The sequence below is a fragment of the Tenrec ecaudatus genome, chromosome 1 (genome assembly GCF_050624435.1).
Source record: "Tenrec ecaudatus isolate mTenEca1 chromosome 1, mTenEca1.hap1, whole genome shotgun sequence".
Classification (NCBI taxonomy): Eukaryota; Metazoa; Chordata; class Mammalia; order Afrosoricida; family Tenrecidae; genus Tenrec; species Tenrec ecaudatus.
This window is the reverse complement of record NC_134530.1, coordinates 304,249,101-304,271,744: the sequence shown is the minus strand read 5'-3', so window position 1 is coordinate 304,271,744 and position 22,644 is coordinate 304,249,101. Positions and strand designations below refer to the sequence as shown.

The window sequence follows — 22,644 nt, the reverse complement described above, 5'->3', positions numbered from 1 at the left end:
TCCGAATTCTTTCTCACTGTAGGGTCCCAGGGTGGTGAAGACAATTAGGACTTTGACAGTTGAGCCCACACAGAGACACCTTGAACAAATGGCTTGGGGAACTATCGCTGAAAAGTGGGAGCGTACGAGCCGTGTGGAGCCCAGGGCTACTCTGACACACAGTGGCGGGCTTTGGAATGCACTCAGTGGTCACTCGGTGATTTTTCTTCCTCCAAAGGTCACTGGTGCTGTATAAAAATCTGCTGTCACGGTCTGCTCCTAGATATCAATCTCTAGCCAGTTATCTCTCCGTAGGGAAAGGAAAGAATATGCATGTATGTTTACTAGTGTGCAATTTTCATATTGCTATGTCCTCTTTGTAATTTTCAACGATTAGATAACTGTATTAAGTAACTATGTGTTAAGTACCTACCGAATTTACTAGTCTTGCATTTTCTAGCTACCATTTACAATTTTGCACTTGTATATTTACTTTGCAGTTTGTAGGATGGTAAGGAAAGTTGATTTTTTTTTACCCTTCCCAACTTAGCTCCATCCTCTCAGACAAAGACAGAATATCTCAGCGCACATGTTTGCTCATCTTCCTCAGACTTTCAGCTCCAATTCCTTCTGTCCTTACCTGACCCAATATCCATCCTCTCAACTGTTAGAAAACAGGATACACCTTGTATCATCAAGGCCCCAAAAGAGAGAAACTTTTTCACAAGGAGGTGTGTCTCTATGTAAATCTGGAAGAAAAATAAGGCAGGATTTTAAGCACACTTTTTAGGTTACAGGTTATCATCTTTTATCTACTCTGAGACATTTTCTTGCCACAACATCCCTAGCAACTCCAATGCTCCCCTGAGGAAGAGAGCCTGGTGCTTTAACTCTGGCTTCCTTTGGCTGCTGGTGGTGGTGTGGGCTCCCTGGTGCGCCTTTCAAAGCTCTAACTTTCCGTGTGTCTCGGAACGCGATGGCACCGGCCCCGTAGGCACACAGAAACAGGAGACTTAGTTGCTGTCGCCTGCCAGTCAACTTTCTCGAGCCGGTGCTTTTGTGACGTTTCTGATGCACGCTGGAATGAGGGCCTGGGGGAGAACTTGGCTTTTTCATGTCATGCAGCTCAGGAAGTCAATAACTCTGTCCATGGGAGCACTGTCCTTTTTGGTCCGTCATCTAAGTGACATGTAGATGTGTTAAACCGATGATCCCTGCTTGCGTTTCTGACTGTCAATGTCCCAATAGTTCTGGACTCTTAGTCCCTCGGTATGTTCCCTTGAATACAATGAAGTGATTTGGAATTCCCATTCTTTGCAATGTTACCCATAATATGTTAGGATCCAAACAGTAGAATGCCTTTGCATAATCAGTAAAACACAAATGAACATCTTTCTGGCCAATATTCACCTGACATCAACAATGATATCCCCCATACCATATCGTATTCTGCTTCTAGTTTGAATTGTGTCAATTTCCTGTTGCTGTATTACTGTAGCTGTTTTTGAATTCTCCTCAGCATAATCTTCCTTGTATTTGTATGATCTGTTGATCTGTTGGATCCTCTTTCTCTGAGTTGGGTACAGATAGAGATCTCTTTCAGATGGTTGGCCAGGTCGCTGACTAGCTACCTTCAGAGTTTCTTGACATAGATGAGAGAGCATTTCCCGCGTTGCATCCATTTGTTGAAGCATCTCAAATATTCTATCAACGCGGGGAACCTAGTTTATCATTAATGCCTTTAGCACAGCTGGGATGTCTTTCTTTCCGTACCATTGGTTCTTGATCGTGTGCTGCCTCCTGAAATGGTTGAATGGGTGAAGGTTTACAGAATAGATAAGTTTTCTGTTCAATGATTCATTCTCATTTTGTTTCATGTCACTGATTACAATCCACACAATTCCACTGATTACACAGCTATCGCCGATTACAGTCCGCTTCTCTCCTGTATTTCCTGTTTCAATTCCTCCTTCATTCCTACGTTTTCTGAACTTTATCCTTTGGTCTCATAATTAATCAAATGATTGATTGTTCTAACAGGAGTGTATGTAGTTCAATGGTGTTAACTGCACCCCTTATGGGCACATTTATTGCTTCAGTGAAGGTTGAGCCATGGGGTCATTTCCAGAGCTGAAGGGTGACTAAGGGCCATGAACATGTACCACCAGTTTCTTTCTGAGTAGTAAATCTGATGTTGATATGATTTTGCGTTTTAATTAATATTTTTCTTCAGCTCTACATAGGACCGACCTTATGTGATTCTCTTCAGAACAGTTGGCAATATCAATGTGGCTCCATCTAACTCTTCTGCCTTGTGTAGTTCATTAGACCACTGAATCCCTTGTTTCTATATATATTTGATTTTTTTCCCCACTCTTCTTGCCTCTGGAAAGGGAAAGACCAATAGTTGCTTCTTAGATGTCAACTCAGAAGCTTTTAAGAGCTCAATTGCTACTCAGCCAGGTAGGATCTTCCACCCTCTTATGATGCCCATTGAATCCTTCCATATTGAATGCAGACTTCTTTTTCTATTTTCAGTTCTTTCTGCTTGAGAAATGCTGAGCATTCATCCCTACTGGTTTTCTAACTCCAGCCCTTAACACATTTCATTATAATGCTTTCCTTTGTCTTCTTGAGCTGCCCTTTGAAACCTCCTGTTCAGTTTCATTTCTTAATTTTTTCACATTTGTTTAAGCTACTCTTCCAACAAATACATGAGTCAGAGCCTCTTCTGACATACATTTGGTCCTCCCCCACCCCATGCCTTTTAATGACCTTTTGCTTTGTTCATGTATACTGCTCTTGATGTCATCCAACAACTTGTATTTACACAGTAGTGTTCAATGCATCACATCTCTTCTTGAGATCAGGTAGGACTTACAGAGTATATGGCTGAGATAGTTAAGGTTTATTGTGCCAACCTGACCAATGAACACATGTGGGATTAATTGAAGGGCAGAGAGATAAATGGCTTAGTGAGCCTTGCCTTTCGAATCTTGGGTCTCTTGCTTTCTGATGGTCTGGCCAGGGTGCCTCTGCCTTAGCCAGTTCCCTGCTTCAGCTGGCAAGACTCACTTCCTGCAAGAGATCCCTGAGGAGAAGCCACATGGACCTACACCGATGCAGCCCTGGGTGCTGGAGCAGCCACGTGGAGACCCCCACCAGCGCTGAGATATTTAAACATTCACGGATTCGGCTTTCCTCCTGCAGTCGGCATCATTGCGTGTGTTTTGTGAGATTGAGGAGGACTTGTAGATTGGTGTGGACATATGGACTAATGTTGGACTTGTGGGCTTGGACAGCACTGGAGTGGGATGCTTTCTTAATATACACTTACCCTTTATATGAAACTATCTTATACATATGAGTTTCTGTGGATTCATTTTTCCAATGTACCCAGACTAACACAGTGGCATTCTGGGTTTCTGCCAATGGATTATAATTTTGCTTTTTTTCTTTGAACTTTTTGGATTCTTTCCTTTTGTGAGTTTTAAAAAGATACAAATTCTAGTTCCCAAAAGCATTTAAAACATAACAAAATAAACCTATCCACTCCATCTGAATAGGCCTGAGGTGAGGTTTGAGTGTGTGTTTTAATCGCTAGTGTTTCTTTCCCGGGGAGAACCTTTCTTTCCCAGGGGAGAGCCGTTGATTGCCTAAGTCATTTCTCACCTCTGTGTTTATGTCTGTGAACAACCCAGGGGCTTGTGCTGCTATTACAAGCCACCACCTAACTGTGGATGGTGATGATCACTCTCGATCACTTTCCTTTTTGCCTGGTGGCGTGAATGAGCAGCAGGAAGTCATCATTGGTTGTATCATATACATCTCAGCTAGGAGGAACCAGGGCACATCCTTCATTTTATAATCACGTGAATTGAAAAAAAGAAATTCTTAACATAGAATTTTGTAAAAGTGAATAATGCTGATGCATTTCTTCTAATTATTCTTTACTCACATATTTCAATCATAACTACAGGTGTGTGTGTGTGTGTGTGTGTGTCTTTCTGATTGTGGTGGGTATTTGCATTTTCAGTAGATTAGAATGTTTTCGAGTTGTTTTGTGAGGGGGAAGGTGGTATGCGTAGTTGTTATTAAACCTAATGTATTATAGCATATAAACTAATATCACAAAATGAGTACAGTTTTATAAGTTCAAATTTTTTTTGTGCCTAGATGCCCAAGTACTCTGGGAATTAAAACAAGTCAAATAATGACAGAAAATTATTGCTCAAAATTAGAATCGTTAATGGGAGATGCTGTTAAAATGTTGGTTTATTACCAACCCAAGCAAGAAGAGTGGTGCTTCCTAAACTCTTAGCTCCTGCAATCATGGGTATCTATCTGTCACTAGTAACGAAAAACCCTTGAATATTTTATTCAATTACTAGAGCCGTTTCTTCTTAACCAAGGGACATAGTGACCTTTCAGTTTTGTTGAGGAACCAGAACCAACTGGACTGTTTCTTTATCCCATGTTTTCCTGTTCACCGTTATTGCTCTCTTAGCAATACGTCCTGCTTCTGCAGACTGACATATAATAATCAGTGGGTATATTTGTTGTAAATGTTATGGCGGCCCAATTACTCATAAGGATATCAATGCTGCATGTTCTGGAGGCTTCACTGGAAATTTGCTTTAAATGATATGTGATGCGATCGCTGTCAGATGGCTAGCATTAAAAGGTTTAATTTCCTTCTGTGCAGGCCAGCCTTTTCAAAGTACCCTGTGGACAGCGCTTGGCTGTGAGAGTAGTGTGTGTATAGGGGGGCGGGGGTTAGGGGAGGGGGGGCACAGCTATGCTTTAGAAGAACCTAGTTCCAGGACTGGTTGGCTGCAAGTCAGTAGGAGGGGAGGGGAGCACAGGGTTCTAGAAAGGCGCAGTGCAGTTCTAACTGGGCCATATTAACATTCTAATGTTAGGGTGTCCTTTGACTGCAATGGTCTTTCCCAGAACTGTGTCCCTCAATTGTTGTATGACCCTCAGAGTAATCATCTGAATTTTTAAAAATTAAAGTCGATGCAGATGTTATTTTGCCAATAACTTCTTTTTCGTCATTATTATTTCTTTAAACAGACATCTTAGAAGCTGGTCTTAAAGGAACTTCAGAATCACTGAAAGGTGTGAAACGGAAAAAGATTGTAACTGAGAATCACCTGAAAAAAATACCAAAATCCCCACTGAGAAACCCTCTCCAGGCAAAACATAAGCAAAATACAGAAGAAGCATCCTGCACGGGTCTGCAGAGCGCTTCCGAGCCTCACAAGAAACGGAACCAGGTTCCGGTTAAAAATGGGAAGCAAGTCAGTAAGCAAAATGGAGACGCGCCCGGGCTAATTTCCGACGCCTTGAAATCAGACGAGCCCGTCTCCCCAAAGAAGCCCTTGTTTGCACAGCATCCGGCCGAGCTGCGCAGATGGAGGTCGGAAGGGGCCGCCCCGGTCAAGTTGAACTTCGCAGACGCAACAGGTGACTCGAGTTCCGGGTCCGGTAGAGCAAGGACTGACAATAGTGAATGTATCTCTTCCAGTTGCACTTCCACTTCCGCCTCCTACCCGAACACCGCCTTTGATGTCTTACTGAAAGCAATGGAGCCAGAGCTGAGCACCTTGGCACAGAAGGGCTCGTCTTGTGCAATTCAGATCGAAAAACTGAGACCAAATAGAACTGTCCACTCGCCCACAAATCTGAACACCAGTCCCGCGGAGGCCCCGCAGCCCTCCCCGTGCAGTGAGGCCTCGGGGCCCGGGCCCGCCGCCCTGCAGCACCGGCCAGCGGCCTCTCCCGCGCTGGCCTCGCCCGCGTACGGCCCCCTCGAGCCCCCCGGTCCGCGGGCTGCCCAGCCCAGCCGGCAGCTTCCGGGGTGCCCGGCGTTCAGCAGGTCAGCCACGGGCCCGCACTTGCAAGAGCACGCCAAACCGGAGCCAGTGTATAACGTGGCCGTGCCGCCTCCCAGTAGAACTCAGGTGATTCCTCCAAACCAGCAAGGCAGCGCAGCTGCAGCCGTGCCAGTGAGCCTGACGCCCCCCGGCCAGCCCCACGCCGCCCCCGGGGCGCATCACAGCATCGAGCAAATGTGCGATCTCCTTCTCAAAGACCCGAAGCCCAAAAAGCAAGGCAAGTACATCTGCGAGTACTGCAACCGCGCTTGCGCCAAGCCCAGCGTGCTCCTGAAGCACATCCGCTCCCACACGGGCGAGCGGCCCTACCCCTGCGTGACCTGTGGGTTTTCATTCAAGACGAAGAGTAACCTGTACAAGCACAAAAAATCCCACGCCCACACCATCAAACTGGGGCTTGTCTTACAGCCAGACTCCGGTGGTTTGTTCCCGTCACACGAGTCCCCCAAAGCACTTAGCGTCCACTCAGACCTGGAGGACAGTGGTGAGAGCGACGAGGAGGGCACTGCCGAGGAAAGACAGGACAGCCTGGGCCCCAGGGATCTGCAGTCTGTGCAAATCCTGAACACGGTGGTGCCCGGTCCGGAAGCAGCCTCCATGTCCAGGGCCATTCCAGGCAACCCCGATCACTTGCCAGGGGACTTCTCACAGCAGGAAAAACCTTCCGAATCGCAAGCCCTCACCGAGTTACCCAAAGTCGTGGTCCACCCTGTGGGTGTATCCCCTTTAAGCACGGATAGTCCAAAGGCGACAGAGGCCATCTCTGAGCTTCCCAGTGCCCAGAAGCAGAAGGACCTCGTGGTGGCCAAGGGGCAGTCGAATTCAGCTCGTGTGCCCTCCCTAGAGTCAGATGAGCAGGCCCCTCAGAAAAGGGACCTGAGCCCTGCCGAAGGGAAACAAGAATCCCATGCAGGGACAGTGCACGCCCAGCTACAAAGGCAGCAAGCTACAGATTTCTCCCAGGAGCAGCAAGTAAAGCTGCTTCTGAGTCCCCGAAGCTTAGGGAGTACAGATTCGGGGTACTTCTCACGTTCAGAAAGTACGGATCAGACAGTGAGTCCCCCAACTCCCTTTGCCAGAACGTTCCCCACCAGCGAGTCAGACCCGAATAAGCCGAACGGACCCTCTGCCTCTCGTGTCAGTACCCTCGCTCCCGCTGCGCCACCAACAGGCGAGAAAACCTTGCTTTTGCCAGGCCAGATGCGGCCGCCTTTGGCAACGAAAACCCTAGAAGAACGGATATCCAAGCTGATCTCAGACAACGAGGCCCTGGTTGATGATAAGCAGTTGGATAGTGTCAAACCACGGAGAACCTCCCTCTCGCGCCGGGGAAGCATCGACTCGCCCAAATCGTACATATTTAAAGATTCTTTCCAGTTTGATTTGAAGCCCATGGGGCGGAGGACAAGCTCGAGCTCAGATATACCAAAGTCCCCCTTTACCCCGACTGAGAAGTCGAAACAAGTTTTCCTTCTGTCTGTACCGTCCCTTGACTGTTTGCCTATTACCAGAAGTAACTCCATGCCCACCACGGGCTGTGCTGCAGTCCCTGCAAATCTGATACCTCCCCCCCACCCAATAAGAGGAAGCCAGTCATTTGATGACAAGATTGGCTCTTTGTGCGATGATGTCTTTGTTTCAGGGCCCAACGCCGCCGCGCCCCAAAGCGGACATCCCCGTCCACTGGTGAGGCAGGCGGCAATCGAAGACTCTTCCACGAGTGAAAATCACGTTCTCGGTGCAGGGCAGTCAGTGGATGAGAGCCACCACGGGTTTCACGCGTGCAGTGACACTGCGTCGGCGAGGAACAAGTCCCTGGTACAGGGCTCCCATCTGGAGAAGAAGAAGTCTCACCAAGGGCGGGGGACCATGTTTGAGTGTGAAACCTGTAGAAACAGGTACCGGAAACTGGAAAATTTTGAAAACCATAAGAAATTTTACTGCTCAGAGTTACACGGACCAAAAACAAAGGTCGCTATGCGAGAACCGGAACATAGCCCCGTGCCCAGCAGTGCGCAGCCTCAGATCCTGCACTACAGAGTAGCCGCTTCCACGGGTGCCTGGGAACAGACCCCCCAGATACGAAAACGGCGGAAAATGAAGAGTGTTGGTGATGATGAGGAGCCTCAGCAAAATGAAAGCGGGGTGCAGCTGCAGAGCCCAGAAGGCCTTCAGCTGCAGAATGCGCCGGCCTCCACGTCAAGGGTGCCGCAGCCTCCCGTTGCCATCGTGAGTGACCAGCAGCCGAGAAGTATCCAGCGGCAAAGCTCGCACATTCAGCTGGTTGCCAGGGGCACCGAGCAGCCCACCGATCCGAAGCTGGCCACCATAGCGGAGCAGCAGATAAGCTCCGCTGCTCAGGAAAAGGTGGAACTGAAAAGGCACGGCACGGGGATCTCTGTCATACAGCACACCAACTCGCTGAACAGGCCCGCTTCCTTGGACAAGCTTGAGTCTTTTGAGAGAGGCTCCCCCGTTGCCTTCCCGGAGCTGGGACGGGCAGTGGCGGTGAAAGCAACAGGGCTGTCTCAGGAGGACAGCAGCCACCCTTCCCCCAGCCTCTCTCGTCCTCACCAGCCTGCGTTGCCAGACACACTCCGAGTTGCCGAGCTCTCACCAAGTTCCCGAAGGATTCCCGGCGAAAGGCATGTGTTAGGCCAGCCCTCCAGGCTCGTCCGGCAGCACAACATCCAAGTCCCGGAGATTCTGGTCACAGAAGAGCCAGATCGGGACCCGGAAGCCCAAGGCCATGATGCAGAAAAATCAGAAAAGTTCAGTTGGCCCCAGCGCAGTGAAACCTTGTCGAAATTGCCAACGGAGAAACTGCCGCCCAAAAAGAAGAGACTCCGTCTGGCCGAGATGGAGCACTCTTCCACCGAGTCAAGCTTTGACTCCACCCTGTCAAGGAGCCTAAGTCGGGAGAGTAGTTTGTCACAGGCCTCCAGCTTCTCTGCTTCGCTAGACATCGAGGATCTTTCTAAAACGGAGTCTTCCCCCAAAATGGAATTTCTAAATAAAGCAGAGTTTTTGGTGATTCCAGCTGGCCCCAATACACTTAATGTTCCTGCAGCTCACCAGGAAATGAGGCGGGCCGCGTCCGAGCAGATCAGCTGCATGCAGACGTCAATGGAGATCTCGGGTTTCAGAAGCAAATCTTTTGACTGCGGAAGCATCGCTCCATCTCAGGTGGTACCTCTGGTTGACCTGCAGCCTCCAGCATCCCCCTCTGGCATGGGGCCTACCCGACACGTGACCCTTTTAGAGAGAAGAAGAGGACCACTGATAGGGCAGATATCCTTAAATATAGCCCCAGAGAGTCACGTGCCTCCCGTGACCCTTTCATCGTCCTTCCAAACTATTGCCCCTCCAGCTGTGAACCCGGTGCCCTTCCAGGGGGCTCAGGTCACTAGCACGTCAAGAGTGGAGTTTCCGGCCAGTGCTTTGCACACCCAGGCCAAAGTTACAGATCTGCAGACGGAAACTTCGAAGTCCAGCTCGACTAACAGCTTTCCTGCTCAACAGCTTTTTGGTCTGAACTTACTAAGTCAAGTGCACGCACTTCCCAGCCACCAAAATGCACAGCCGCCTCTGAGAGTCACCGTCCGGGCTGCCCAGCCGGATGCCAGCCCCACCTTGTGTACATCTTCTCGGAATGAGGAGTGCTTCGCTCCCAAGTACCAACTTCAGTTCCAGGCATTAGCTTCGAGCCAGTCTTACTCTTCGAATCCTGTGCATTCTTTGCCAAATCAAGTTCTTTCAGATCCCGTCAGTGCACACCATGGCGTGGCTTCCCCCGCGTTACCAGCCAAGCCCGTAGAGGACATGCCCGATCCATGTGCTCTGCCAGCATCCAAGCTTGGGCCACTCGGCAGTCAGGTACAGAAGGCACCACCACCATTCATGGTGCCTGTGCGTCTTCAGAGCAATGTCCCAACCTACTGTTTCCCCACAGTTACATCTCTGCCGCAAATTCTAGTGACCCAGGATCTCTCGAGTCAACCAATTTGCCAGGCTAGTAATGCTGTAGTGCCAACGAACAAAGAACCACTTTCTGTGCCAAAGCTGCCGAAAGAGCAACCGAAGACTTTGCCTGACCCGGAGAACGAGCTTGCCCGTGAGAACGTTTTTTCAGAGCTCTGCCAAAAGTCTGCGCTGCCAGAATCCTTGCCTGTCAGTCAGAAGTTGTCTATTGGTAGACTTTCCCCCCAACAAGAATCTTCGGCCTCCAGTAAAAGGATGCTTTCCCCGGCAAACAGCTTAGACATTGCCATGGAGAAGCACCAGAAGCGAGCGAAGGATGAGAATGGGGCTGTTTGCCCCACAGACGTTAGACCCTTAGACCTGCTGAGTTCAAGAGCGAGTGAAGCTAGCAAACCGAAGAAGCCTGTCTTAGTGAGGCAGCTTTGTACCACGGAACCCCTGGAAGGGGTGATTCTGGAACAGGATGCTTTCTCCCAACCCGAAACTCATAATGATTTGGCAGATGTTTTACCAACAGCTAAGTCTCCATCTGGCAGCTCTAAGTCTGGAGCTGTAGAATCTATCACTGAACCAGAAGAATTTGAAAACACCGAATCCTCCACATCACTAACTCTTACAGTTAGAAATTCACCGGTCTCTTCAGAAATCACTCACATGTCTCCTTTGAAAAGTATAGACAATAACCAAGACAGGAAGTCTCCAGCCATGGTTAAGAATCAAGGTGACAACACCCAAGACATTAAATCAGCCAGCACCCTTTCAGTATATAATTCGGGTGACCCGCCACAGCGGTCTTGTCCCAGTAAGACTACCACGAGCTTTACCTGGTGTTACCTACTAAGACAGAAGTCACTGCACTTGCCTCAGAATGACCAGAAAACCTCGGCATATACTGATTGGACAGTGAGCGCCAACAATCCAAATCCACTCGGTTTGCCTACAAAGGTTGCGCTCTCTCTCCTTAATTCGAAGCAGAAGACTGGGAAGTCCTTATATTGTCAAGCAATAGCCAGTCATTCCAAATTAGATCTGTTGGTCTACTCAAGCAAGTGGAAAAGCAACTTAAACAAGGTACTAAAGAGATAATCACTTTCAGATATGTTTTGTGCCAGTTTTGTTTAACAGGTCTTGATACCTTTTCAGTATTTTATTGTCAATAGGTGTTTTCGTTTTGAATGGCAAATTGTGCTGGATGTGTTTGTTACTTAGGGGCAAGGGTGAGACTTTTGCCCCAGGAGTCACACTGATGGGGGTTACCAGGGGTTCCTAAATTGATTTCTGCCATAAAATGTTTTGGAATTGATAGCCTGCTGGAAACACTTTGTAATGTTTCCTCTCTTAGTTAAAGTAATCTTTATTTAATGAAACAGACATTCGTTAGTTTACCTTGCTCTCTTCTCTTCTGAAAAGGTGGTGGTGTTGAGAGTAGATTATGTGTGTCCTTTACCCCGGTAATGCCGGGAAAGAGTGGCGTGCACAATCAGAGTGGTCTACTTGACTTTGAAATACGAGTGGCGCGCCTGTCTGAAGGTAGCACTGTTGGTCCTGAATGAGACCTGACCATTCCCTCACCCACCTCACCCCCAGCCAGCTCTCTATCAAGATAGCTCTGAGAGTCACTCGAAGATTAATGGGAAGGTTCACAAAATAACTTATACACTTGATGACCTAATTGATTTATACAAGGCTTATAAAGAGGTTTAATTCTGTAGAATTTGTGGGCCCAGCACCCTTAGAGTAGTTAGCTTGATAAAATGGGGGAAGGATCATTTAAGAAACTAAAAATACAGTTGATAGACGTTTCATGTTTGTTTCTGGGCATCTGGAATTACACTGACTTCTATAGATTCACCAGCATATTGTACAAGTTAATAAACATTTCAGTAAAAAATATTGTAGTATTGATGTAGAAATGCTTAAATCGGTAAAATTGCTGATAGACTATGGAAGTAAGGCTGGAAGGGCAAGACGTTCCAAAGAGATGTTACTTTAGCCGAGTTTTGTGTGTGTGTGTGTGTGTGTGTGTGTGTGTGTGTGTGTGTGTGTGTGTGGCGGTGGGGTGGGGATCAACCAGTGATTTTTCAGGCAAACACACATGAGAAACTAACAGTCTGTGGAATGGTTGAATGGCATGCAAGTGAGAAAGAATTTGGTTCATTAAAAGAAATAAAAAGCCCTTTTTAAAAGGCGAAAGTGCTGTTTGGAACATCAGCATACTTTGAAATGGGTGGGAAAGGAAAGAAGACTCGAGAACTAGTAGCACTTGCTCGGTGGAGCGAGGCACCCAAACCGTTTGTGGACCCTGTTTTTTTAATGTCCAGACTTTAGTCAGTAAATCAAAATCTTGGAAGATGGGACCTGAGTCTTAGTGTTTTTGCAGTTTCATGTATGTTCCTGAGGGGTCTGTGAAAATTACCTTTCCTAAAATACTAAGTGGTTTAGTAGACACATCTGGAGATGCATAGCTAAGATGTGGCTCTCAGGAAAGCCCAGGGGGAAGTTTTAATGATTTCTCAGGGAGCCTGGAAAGAAGCAAAGGCAAGAGGGCCTCGAAGCAATCTCTGGGAGGGACTGGTACTTTAAAAGATTGAGTAGTGCAAGGAAGTCCCCGCAGGTAGCTTAAAGAGACCGTTCATACAGGAAAGAGAAGAAGCAGGTGAGATTGGTGTCATGGAAATTAAGAAAGGAGAGGTTAAAAAAAGTTGAGGCTTAGCAGGGGTCTCTAGATTGTTCTGCTCCAACACTGATGAGACCCTGGGCGGTGCAGATGGCTAACCTGCTCGGCTGCAGGTTGGAGATTCAAGTCCGCCCAAAGGCACCTGAGAAGAAAGGCCTAGAAATCTGTTAAGCAAACACACCAACCATGGGGGTCCCTCTGTTGCCCAGTTACGCCCTGGCACACATGGGCTGGCAGGAATCACGACGGACTGGATGGCAGCAGGTTACTGTCTCTGGAAACTTGAATCTGTGAGTAAGTGACTACGGAGGACCGGGTCCTGGCCTGACGTACCCTACTCCAAATGTTTATCGGTGACTCTAGTGGGACAAAAGGTGTGAAAGGAAAAGCTGTTGCTACGAGAAATGACATGTAGCGTAGTCATGCATATAGAAACCAAGGAAATAATCATGATCTTGACCTTTAGCTCACTTGTAAGTTGGGACATTAGAAGCCAGATAACAAGAAGCTCCTAAGAGAATTGCCTCGTCTGAAAATGAACCAGAGGGAGAGAGAGTTTTCATCTTGAAAAGGTGAGAGAGCCGTGAAAGGGATGGAGTTGTGGAAAGGTGTGTACACAGATCGCAGCATGCAGGAAGAACTGGTTATTTGCCAGGAGAAGGAAAGATTGCGTAGTTTTCTTCTTTGGCACCTGTGTTGTTGCTTCTACTCGCTTCCTCTCTGAGGAACGAGTGCCAGCTCTTCTGCACTCTGTCTCTGTAAGGACTTGGGGTCCCAGGGGTTGCTTCTCTGGGCCACAGTCTCCCCGCTAACTCTTATTGAGCCTGGACAAGATAGCTAGCTGTCCACTTGGCCATGTTCTTATGTTTTTGAAGGAGCTATGTGTAGAAGAAGCCCTTGACCAGCAATGGTCTGCCTTTTGTTGGACTCAGCAGAGAACTCGAAGTTGAGCCTTTGCTGTTAACATTTGCCTTTTTGCATGTAACAACCCCTAGAGTGCCCTCAGCAGAATATAATCCGCCTGCAAGAGCTAAATGGAATGGTGAATGAAAAGAAAAATGCGTTGTGCGCTGTGTGGATTGTATAGCACTGTAAGGTATACTGTTTCTATAGAAAAGGTGCATATTATTCATCAGTCCAATGTTCATTACCCTTTCCCGGAGATGTAGGTATCGGGTCCATAGTCAGAGATTTTGACGAGACCTGGCTGTTGGAGTGACAGAGGTGTGGGACTTCGGGTCGATCAGAGGCCCTGGTGGGGACACAGCTGAGTGTGTAACTACTGAGGGGGGAGGGGCTTCAAGTCCCCCTAGAAGTACCTCGGAAGACAGGCCTGGCTGGCCGCCGGGGTCCTGCGCTGCACAAAGGGCGGGTGTCCTTGAGTTGCAGTGGGCTCAGCAGCCACTGAGGTTTCTTTTGGAAGCATCGTTTGATTTCCCACAAAGGGGTGTGGGGACTCCATACCAGACTCACCGAGGAAGCAGGCTAAAGTGGGAAATGGAGCTTTCTGGTTAAGTTTTTAGTCCTGTTTCTCGGGATTATGAACCATTATTTTACTTACCCCCAAGGGTGACTGTCTCTTTGCTCTGTCCAAAGAATCAACGGCGAGCAGTGTAGGAGAAAGAAGGCTTAGGTGATTGAAGGAGTTCTCCTTACACTCTGGAGTACCAGGGCGGGGAGGGCGCTGTAAGGTCTCTGGAGGGAGGCCGTGGGGCTGGGTGGAGGTGAAGATGGCACAGGGTTGGTGGGTTTGCCCCGGGGTGGATCAGGTAGGCGTTTCAGAGGGGAAAGATGAGCACTGACTGTCACACCTGTCCTGTGAGCTGCGTTTCGCCAAGTCCTTGTGTGCCAGGCCCCGTGCGTGCCATGTTGAATTTCCAATGAAACAGTAGCGTGTTTGTGTTTTCAGTTTTATTAAATTAGTTTCTCTGTTTGTTTGTTTTTTTCCTTTCAGAGAGCATTAGGTAATCAAAAGTCCACAGTAGGTGAATTCAGCAATAAAGATGCCTCTGAAATTAACAGTGAGCAAGATAAAGAAAATTCCTTAATCAAAAGTGAACCACGAAGAATTAAAATATTTGATGGAGGGCAAGTACAAATTTTACTTCTTAAATGTACATTTAAACCGGCTTTTTAAATGTACATTTGCTTTCGTGTAAATGAAGACTTAATAGTGCCAATTTTACATAACTGTTGCGAGGTTTGTCAACTTGTCAAACAGAATTTTTCTGACAAAATACGGAGCCCTAGTGGCGCACCCATTAAGGCACATCACTACTAACCGAGAGGCTGGAGTTGGACCCTGGCCAGCGATCCAGGAGAGAAAGGCCTGGCTGTCGGCTTCCGTAACCTTCCCGTGGGGCAGTTCTACTCTGTTGCACGAGATCCTTGGGAGTGGAAATCAAGTTGACAACACTTAACTGCAGTGATGGGTCACAGGATCTGTCAGCCGTATGTTGAAGAGTTCTGTGTTGATGGAGGAAATAATGACAGCTTAGGAAACATTGCCAGGCCCCAAGAGCACCTAAGACGAGAACTCCATTTTCCGAGTGATTGAGAGTAAGGAGTGACGTAGAAAATCTCTTCGGAGAGAAATGAATTCTTTTCCTATGTGATGCCTTTGTGCATTTTGTTATGCCAATTTTAGCCACAGTAAAGCTCAGAAATCTGTCAGCACTGATAGTTGTATTGTAATTTAACTTAATAATAAAGAAAACTTTTAAACCAAATATATAGAAACAGGGAGATATTTAAATTTTTTAAAGCACTGATTAACATTTGTTCATTGAAATTAGTTATTAGAATAGTCAATATTGATTTGAAAAGCTGGGATAATCCGTTACACATGCATAAAACTTCATTGCCTGAATGTAAAAAGTTGTGTCCTTTTTTTTAAAGGTTGTATTTGTAATCATAATTATTTTCTTAAAGACATAGCATCCAATCCCCACTATTAAATCTCCAATTTAATTTTTTCCGTTACATTAGATATAAATCCAATGAAGACTATGTATATGTCCGAGGCAGGGGAAGAGGAAAGTACATTTGCGAAGAATGTGGAATACGTTGCAAGAAGCCTAGTATGTTAAAGAAACACATACGAACCCATACTGATGTCCGCCCCTACCACTGCACTTACTGTAACTTCTCCTTTAAGACCAAAGGTATGAAACGCACAGTGCTTTCAGTCTTTGTTTTTGGTTTGTAGAGCTGAAACCCAAATCTGGTTATCATCTGACCGTAGTTTAAATAGACCGATAGGAATTATACTTTGTCAGCTGTGTAGTTGTTGTCTTTGTTTCTAGACCCTTATTTATTTAGGAGCTTTTGGGATCTATTTGTAATATTTTAAAAGGAACAGCTGTCCCCTCCCCTTTTTTTAACTTCTCAAATTACAGTTGCATAACATGATGACTAATACATTTTCAACAGTACATTGGGGCTATGGAGGGAAAAGGAAATTTTGTGATAAAAACAATTCATTTAGATGCTCAAAGACTAAAATTTAAAGTAGTAACCATAAGAAGCTTTTTTTAGTGGTTACACTTAGGCTTTATTATCTAATTTTAGGCATGTGGAGCCATTTGAGACCCATGGTTGATCTTTTAGCCCAGATAATACTAAATTTCAGCTTTAATTTTTTTCTAATTTTTCTTCAGTTTACTATGTTATAAAGATATCAGAATATTTCCAGAAAATCTGATTTTGTGCTCGCTGTATTTTTTTAAGATGTATTTTGCTTTAACTGGTGATTTGTGTGCCACAAGTTGCCTGTTCTAATTAATGGAAACTCTTCTAGAAATGCCTGCTTTCTCACTCCGCTCAGTCCATAGATGATCACAGAGCAGTTTCTCACCCAGGTTTTAATTTCATTTACCACCGTTGAACGAATAAGAATTTCTAAACGCAAAGCAAAGAACTGTCCTCCTCATCATGAAAAGTATCCATCTTCAAGGACTAGCAACAAAAGAAATGTTTTCCGTCCATCATTTTTTGACAGAAGCAATTTATATCCCTTTTAGATTAATACATTACTTCTTTTAGAATTCTGTTGGTTGTCTTCACAGTCTTTGTTTAAAGCTCGGTCAACTATTAAGCAAAACACACTACATTTTTTGGCTAGTAATTTAATATTTTATTGATTTTTTAAAAACTAGCATTTAAAGAGCTATATAGCAAAAGCTTCTAATTAGTTCTCCATGATAGTGCCTGGGATAAGAATGAAGGGGCATGGGGAATGTCATTCTTCAAATAACCTTGAGTCTTTCCAGAAAGTTCCAAGAGAGAACTTGGAGTTGAGGAGGGATACTAATTTTGTAGCTCCTTGGTTTTGACATAGACTCTTTCCAGAGACAGAGGGTGGATTTCAGAACGATATCCCCAACCCCAAATTGGTCCAGTTAAGATATTTCTCGTAATCACCACTATGCAACCAGCAGCATTTTGGGGTGCCTGTATTATTAGTACAAGATGACCAAACTCAGGGTGTCAGTAAGTACAAGAAGATCAAGGTTTAATATAGGAAAAGAAATCTGGGTATTTACTAAATAAAGGTAAGAGAGGAAGGACAACCTAATTACGGGAAACCAAAGGAAATCGTAGATTTCTTGGCAAGGCTAAGTGCTAGGATTCACCATTAAGAATGAAGGTTAGTGAACTAGCTCAAAACAAAATTAAGTTTCAGTTTAGATAGATATTTATTAAGCTGCCAAACAATAACCAACCCCCCCCCACGAGCAGCGCTCATGTTAGATTGCACGTAGTATGGCGCACGTAGTATGGTGCACGTAGTGTGGCGCAGCTCTTATTTGAACACATCCATTTTTTGTTTTATCAGAGAGTCCACACAGGTTGTGTGATAAGGACTTATTTCACAGAGACTGTCTTTGCTACTGAGGCTGGCGCAGAAAACACTACTGTTCCGTTGTCCTCCTGTTTTCAGCCTGATGGTTGTCGGTTTCCTCCTACCTTTTGCGCTATGCATAGAGCAGCTGCGGAGCACCGTTAAACACCACCGTTGAACGCATTGACTACTCTCACGCAGGCAGTGGATACTGCCTTGTGGAGCTACTTTGCCTTCCTAGGCAACCCGATTCTAATTTTCAAGAGTCTATCTGGCTATCAGCGGAAGAAAATTAGAACGTGGTAATAGGATGCAGTGACAGCAAAAATTACTGTTGCCCAAAGATTGCTGCCTCGCCCGAGAAGCGGGTGCTTCGGATGGGAGTGCTTAGGCATCCGTACGCTGTCTTTCGTCCTCTTCATTTATAAGTTTATTTTGAAAATGTTTTTTATTGATCTTTGTTGTCGCTCTTCTGTGTGGAAGATGAGACAGCAGAAAATAATCATGGAGCTGGCATCTCTGCCAAACACAATTCCGTGTATAACTCGGAAAGTTAGATTCTATATGTAACCATAGGAATCCAGAAGCAAAACCCATCGATTGCCACTCAGAGGGCTTTGATAAGTATTGATTAACTCTGTCTAAAAGTTTATTAAATTATCACATTAAGTTTATAGCATTTCTAGGGGGTGTTCATATTTTTAAGATGGGCGTATTTTGCAAATTTAAAGTGGAGATGACTTTATTTGTGCTAAATTCTTTAGAATATCGGTTAATTACAATAAGTAACTCAAGGCATGAGACTGTGTCTACTAAAAACTTACGTCCCCGATTTTTTTTATTGTCTTTTTAATAGTAGTTTTCATTAACTTCTTCAAAAGCATCCTGCCGCTCCAACTCCACTACAAAACAAACCATTTTGAAACAGAAACAGTAGTGGAACTCGTAATTTGGCCTTAGTCTTGTTGCCATATGAAAACATTTAGGTTTACAAATGAAAATTTCAGCCCTAGTAAGATGACCAAGCCATTTGATAAGTTTTTCACTAAAAAATCTGGAAGCATACAAAAACTGTGAAATGTCAATATTCTCTAGCCCAGCATGCCTGTTCTCGGCTAATAGTTAGCAGCGTCATACAAACATGGCCAGTTCCACTGGAGCTGAGGCTGTATAAATACGACAGTATTATAAGCTCCTTGAGTGCTGTTAAGACCAAAAATTTGGTCTGCCGACTGAGAGACATTTGAGCTCTTCTCAAAGCTTGTCCTGAAATACTAGCTCCCCACTGCCCGCAAAACGGAGCATTGGGGTTTATTCATTTATTTTCCAAAGACAGTAATTTGCCCTTATAAGTAGTATCCACTCAAGCTTGTTGGCAGCACACAAGACGGCCAGGAAAGCTTGTCCGTGGTTCCCATTTAGCCCAGTAGGAGGCGCCCAACTGACCAGCGGATGCACGCCCTTGAGACACTGATGTAGGGACAGACAACCACTCTGGTGAACTGAAATCAACACAGAGACTTCTTACTTCTACTCCAGACACACAGAAATACTTCATTTCTACTATAACAATAGCCAGAAACTTGTTTCAAAAGAATGAATGAGAATCAAAGTCTGACCTGCCTTGGGATGGCGTTTGAGACACTGCCATAAGCCTGGCTCTCCTGAGCAGTCACGTTGGGCCATGTGAGCAAAAGTTAATCTGCTAAAAAGCAAAAGCTGAAGTCCTTAGACCGTGAAGACCAGCTTGTCCAGAATCAGTGGTCCGAAACATTTAGGGTGCCAGACAGAAGCATTTGAAAACTGTCCCTTCAGTAATGTTTCTGCAGCCCTGGGCACATAAAACACTCGCCAACCTATTAGTGAGAAACTTCAACATTAAAAATCAAAAACCATGCAAGGAAGCCTACTGCATGGAGAGAGAGCCAGCAGAGGAACCCATGGAGAATTCCACCCCCATGAGTTACAGATGATGGGGCAATCTGAAGGGGACCTTTGTATGCTTTTTTTAAGATAACTTATTAATAAAAGTAAGGTTATTACAACATAGAGAAAAAACATTCTTATGCGAGAGTTTTAATCACTGGGATTGTACAACTGCAGTGTGGTGTTTCTTTTTTTTTTTTTTTTAAGCTAGAAATAGGAATGGAATTTGCCAGTGTTGACATGCAATAGCGAACTAATTAACTATGTAAGCTTAGTAAACATTCTTTTCCCTTAAGGAAATCTGACAAAACACATGAAGTCCAAGGCACATAGCAAGAAATGTGTGGATTTAGGCGTCTCAGTAGGTTTAATAGATGAACAAGATACGGAAGAATCAGGTAAGGCTTTACCCTATTTTTCTCATAAATGCTATTTACCGTGTACTTTTTCTTGTTTGTGGTTTTGTTCGTTTGTTGGCGTCCATGCCGCTCATTCCATTCTCACTGATGCTGCCTAACTTTTGTTCTCATTACTATGCATGAGGATCTTCGTCAGGTCTCCCATCTTCAGCATGCCTTCCTACCCATCTTTCCCATTCATGTTCAGTGAGCCACTCTGGGGCCTGGTCCATCCTAGTCCTCCTCTGCTCAAGAACTTTTCCTGTGTTCCTCTTTTCCTACACTTAACATAAGAATCACTCACAGTTCTCTATAGTGGTTGCTTCCTGGCTTCACACCCCATATTTTTGTCCTTCCACCTATTCTAATGCCTGAATTTCTACCCTTCCCACATTCCTTTAGTCCCCTCCCCTCACTCCCCTGCAAATTTAGCTCCCAGTCTTCTCTGGCCCACAGGTTGCCTTTCCCTCAAGTGCTAGCTCTGGTCCATGGCCTCCCTGAAGCCTCTCCTGATGGCTCCTTCCCACACCGGTGGCTGGAAGCAACTTTTCCCATCCCCGAACTCCTATAGTTTGTTAGCTTTTCCTCCCTGGAGGTATCTGATCATTTTTCACTTTGTGTTTACATGCTTGCCTGACATGCTCACTGAAAGTCTGAATTGTGTCATGGGCAACTTAACTTGATCTTTTTCAACAACGCCAACTGAAGAAATCAAGATATTTATCTCTAACCAGTTTTCCTTGTGGGTGGGTAGCAATTTATTTGTTCTGACTAGTCAGCGAATACACATACATAAAAGAGATCGTGTTCAGAGGGGTGAGGGTTCGCTTTTGAAAAATTAATTTAAATGTTTGCATGCTATGTGTTATTTCGTGTACTGTATTTTCATGTAGAAAAAAATTCCAAAGAGGACCTGGGAACATTGAAAACAGAAGTCAGAAATCCATTGCATTTAATCCCACGTGAAAACACACTGAAGGAATCTTCATGAGTTTACTTGTAAAAGATACGAGAAGTGACTCATGTCTTAAGTGGTTCAACTGATAGGATTCAGTATTTTAAGCCCAAAGAAAGGACTAGTAAACATTTCCTTAATAGCAGGGAAATCAACAGTACATTCAGGAGAACTGGGACTTTATTTTTTGCTTTATAAAAACTGTAATGCTTTGATCCATACCGAGGAGAGCTGTATCAGGATTTAAAAGTGTATGTCGCCCTGTTATATGTTTTTATTGGTTTGTCCTGTCAACTCAGGTCATTGCCATTCAGTCCATTGGGGCCCCCAGTGGCCTTATGGGACAGGGTAGAACTGCCCCTGTGGCTTTCCGAGGCTGTAGACCTTTATGGAAGCAGAATTCCTCATCTCTTCCCCATGGAATGGCTAGTGTCTCCCAACTGCTGATCATGTGGTTGGTAGCCAGTTCATAACTCTTTAGACTACCAGTGGTGCGTTTTTGCCCTGGAAACATAATAACAGCTGATTTTTGAATTGCTATAAATTGTATTTAATATATTTTATTGTAATTAGCTTTTAAATAATTCCACTTCTTTTCTGCTCCGCTAGCACAAAAAATTAGCATCACAATTGACGTGAAAAAAGTCTATTTATTTTTGCTTTATTGTTTGTTGAATAATTCAGAAGGGGGAAAAAGACTAGGAAAACATCTAGCAGTTTCAACAAGAATATTTGTTACCTACTGAATAGAAAAGGCACAGAGGTCCTGTGCCGTGTCGATAGATAAACTCTTATCAGCGTAACCACAATAAGCAGGTGGTTAGGGTCCATACATAAGAAGAAAGACCTGGCTCTCTACGTATTTCTGAAAGAATTGGCCATTGAAACCCAGCAGAGCACAGGTCTGTCTTGATACACAGAAAGTCATCATGAGTCAGAGTGGACTTGACCCTCAGCTGGTTAGAAAAAGCACCCGATAAAAACTGCCACCAAGTCAGCCCCGACTCATAGCACCCTTAACTAGGGCTTCCGAGGCCGTGGATCTTTTACAAGAACTAAAGGCTGCTTCTTTTCCCTTGGAGCAGCTGGTGAGTTTGAACGGCTGATCTTGTGGTTCGCAGCCAGTGAGTAACCTAGGTAAAGGTTATTTCTGAAACATTCTCAGCAAGTGTGTAAATGTAGAACCTGTCCTTATTCTAATGCAAAATAGTTATAAAATGTTCATAGAAAAATGGAATAAAAAGAAAACCGAGTTTTTCCATGAACTTTTTGACTTCAACTCACATATGCTCTTAAATGTTTAACTTCTGTGAGAAGTTGAGTCTTAATCAAATTAACTAAAATATCTACAGAGTGCTCTACAAAGGGAAGTCAGTACTTAACATCATGAATATAGGAGAATTAACTTTCCACTAATTATCAAGCTTTGTTTAGTTGGTTGACTTACGTATCATGTATTTCTGTATTTCTCAACTCATTCCAGAAGCATTTGAAGCAGGTCCTAGATTAAAATTAAAATTCAACAATCTGATTCCCCAGTTAGACTAAATCTTTTGATAAAACTCTAAGCAGTTTTCACCTGTGTCTTTCAGTTAAAACAGTAAAGGTTTCTTTGTGGTTTTTTATCATACAGCATAAAATACAGGTGGATTTTGCCAAACAAGAGACCTAATGTTCTTCATTGATATGCCAATGCCATTATGTATGTATCTATGTGTGTGTGTGTATATACATACATATATATGTGTGTGTGTGTGAAAGAAAAACTGCCATTGAGTCAATGTTGACTCATAGCGACCAGCCCCCTGTGGATTTCTGAGACTGTTTACAGGAGTGGATAGCCAAATCTTTCTCATATATATTTATATTTCATTTGCTCTGTTACAGGCTTGGAAAATAGGTTTAAATGTAAAATTTGTGTTTCAAATAAATAATGTGTTTTTAAAAGGTGGTTTTTAGATATTTTTAAATACAAAAAGGTTACA

The 22,644-nt window shown here is 44.7% G+C and overlaps 1 protein-coding gene across 3 annotated transcripts in view; it reads left to right on the top strand.

The window, feature by feature from the left end:
* HIVEP1 (HIVEP zinc finger 1) overlaps positions 1 to 22,644 on the top strand; it is a 157,910-nt gene that overhangs the window by 115,471 nt on the left and 19,795 nt on the right. For all 3 annotated transcript variants that reach the window (XM_075532481.1, XM_075532475.1, XM_075532484.1), the window contains exons 4-7: positions 5,056 to 10,931; positions 14,492 to 14,625; positions 15,526 to 15,701; positions 19,603 to 19,704. In XM_075532481.1, the coding sequence (XP_075388596.1) occupies positions 5,056 to 10,931; positions 14,492 to 14,625; positions 15,526 to 15,701; positions 19,603 to 19,704 (6,288 nt within the window). The remainder of the gene's footprint in view (positions 1 to 5,055; positions 10,932 to 14,491; positions 14,626 to 15,525; positions 15,702 to 19,602; positions 19,705 to 22,644) is intronic.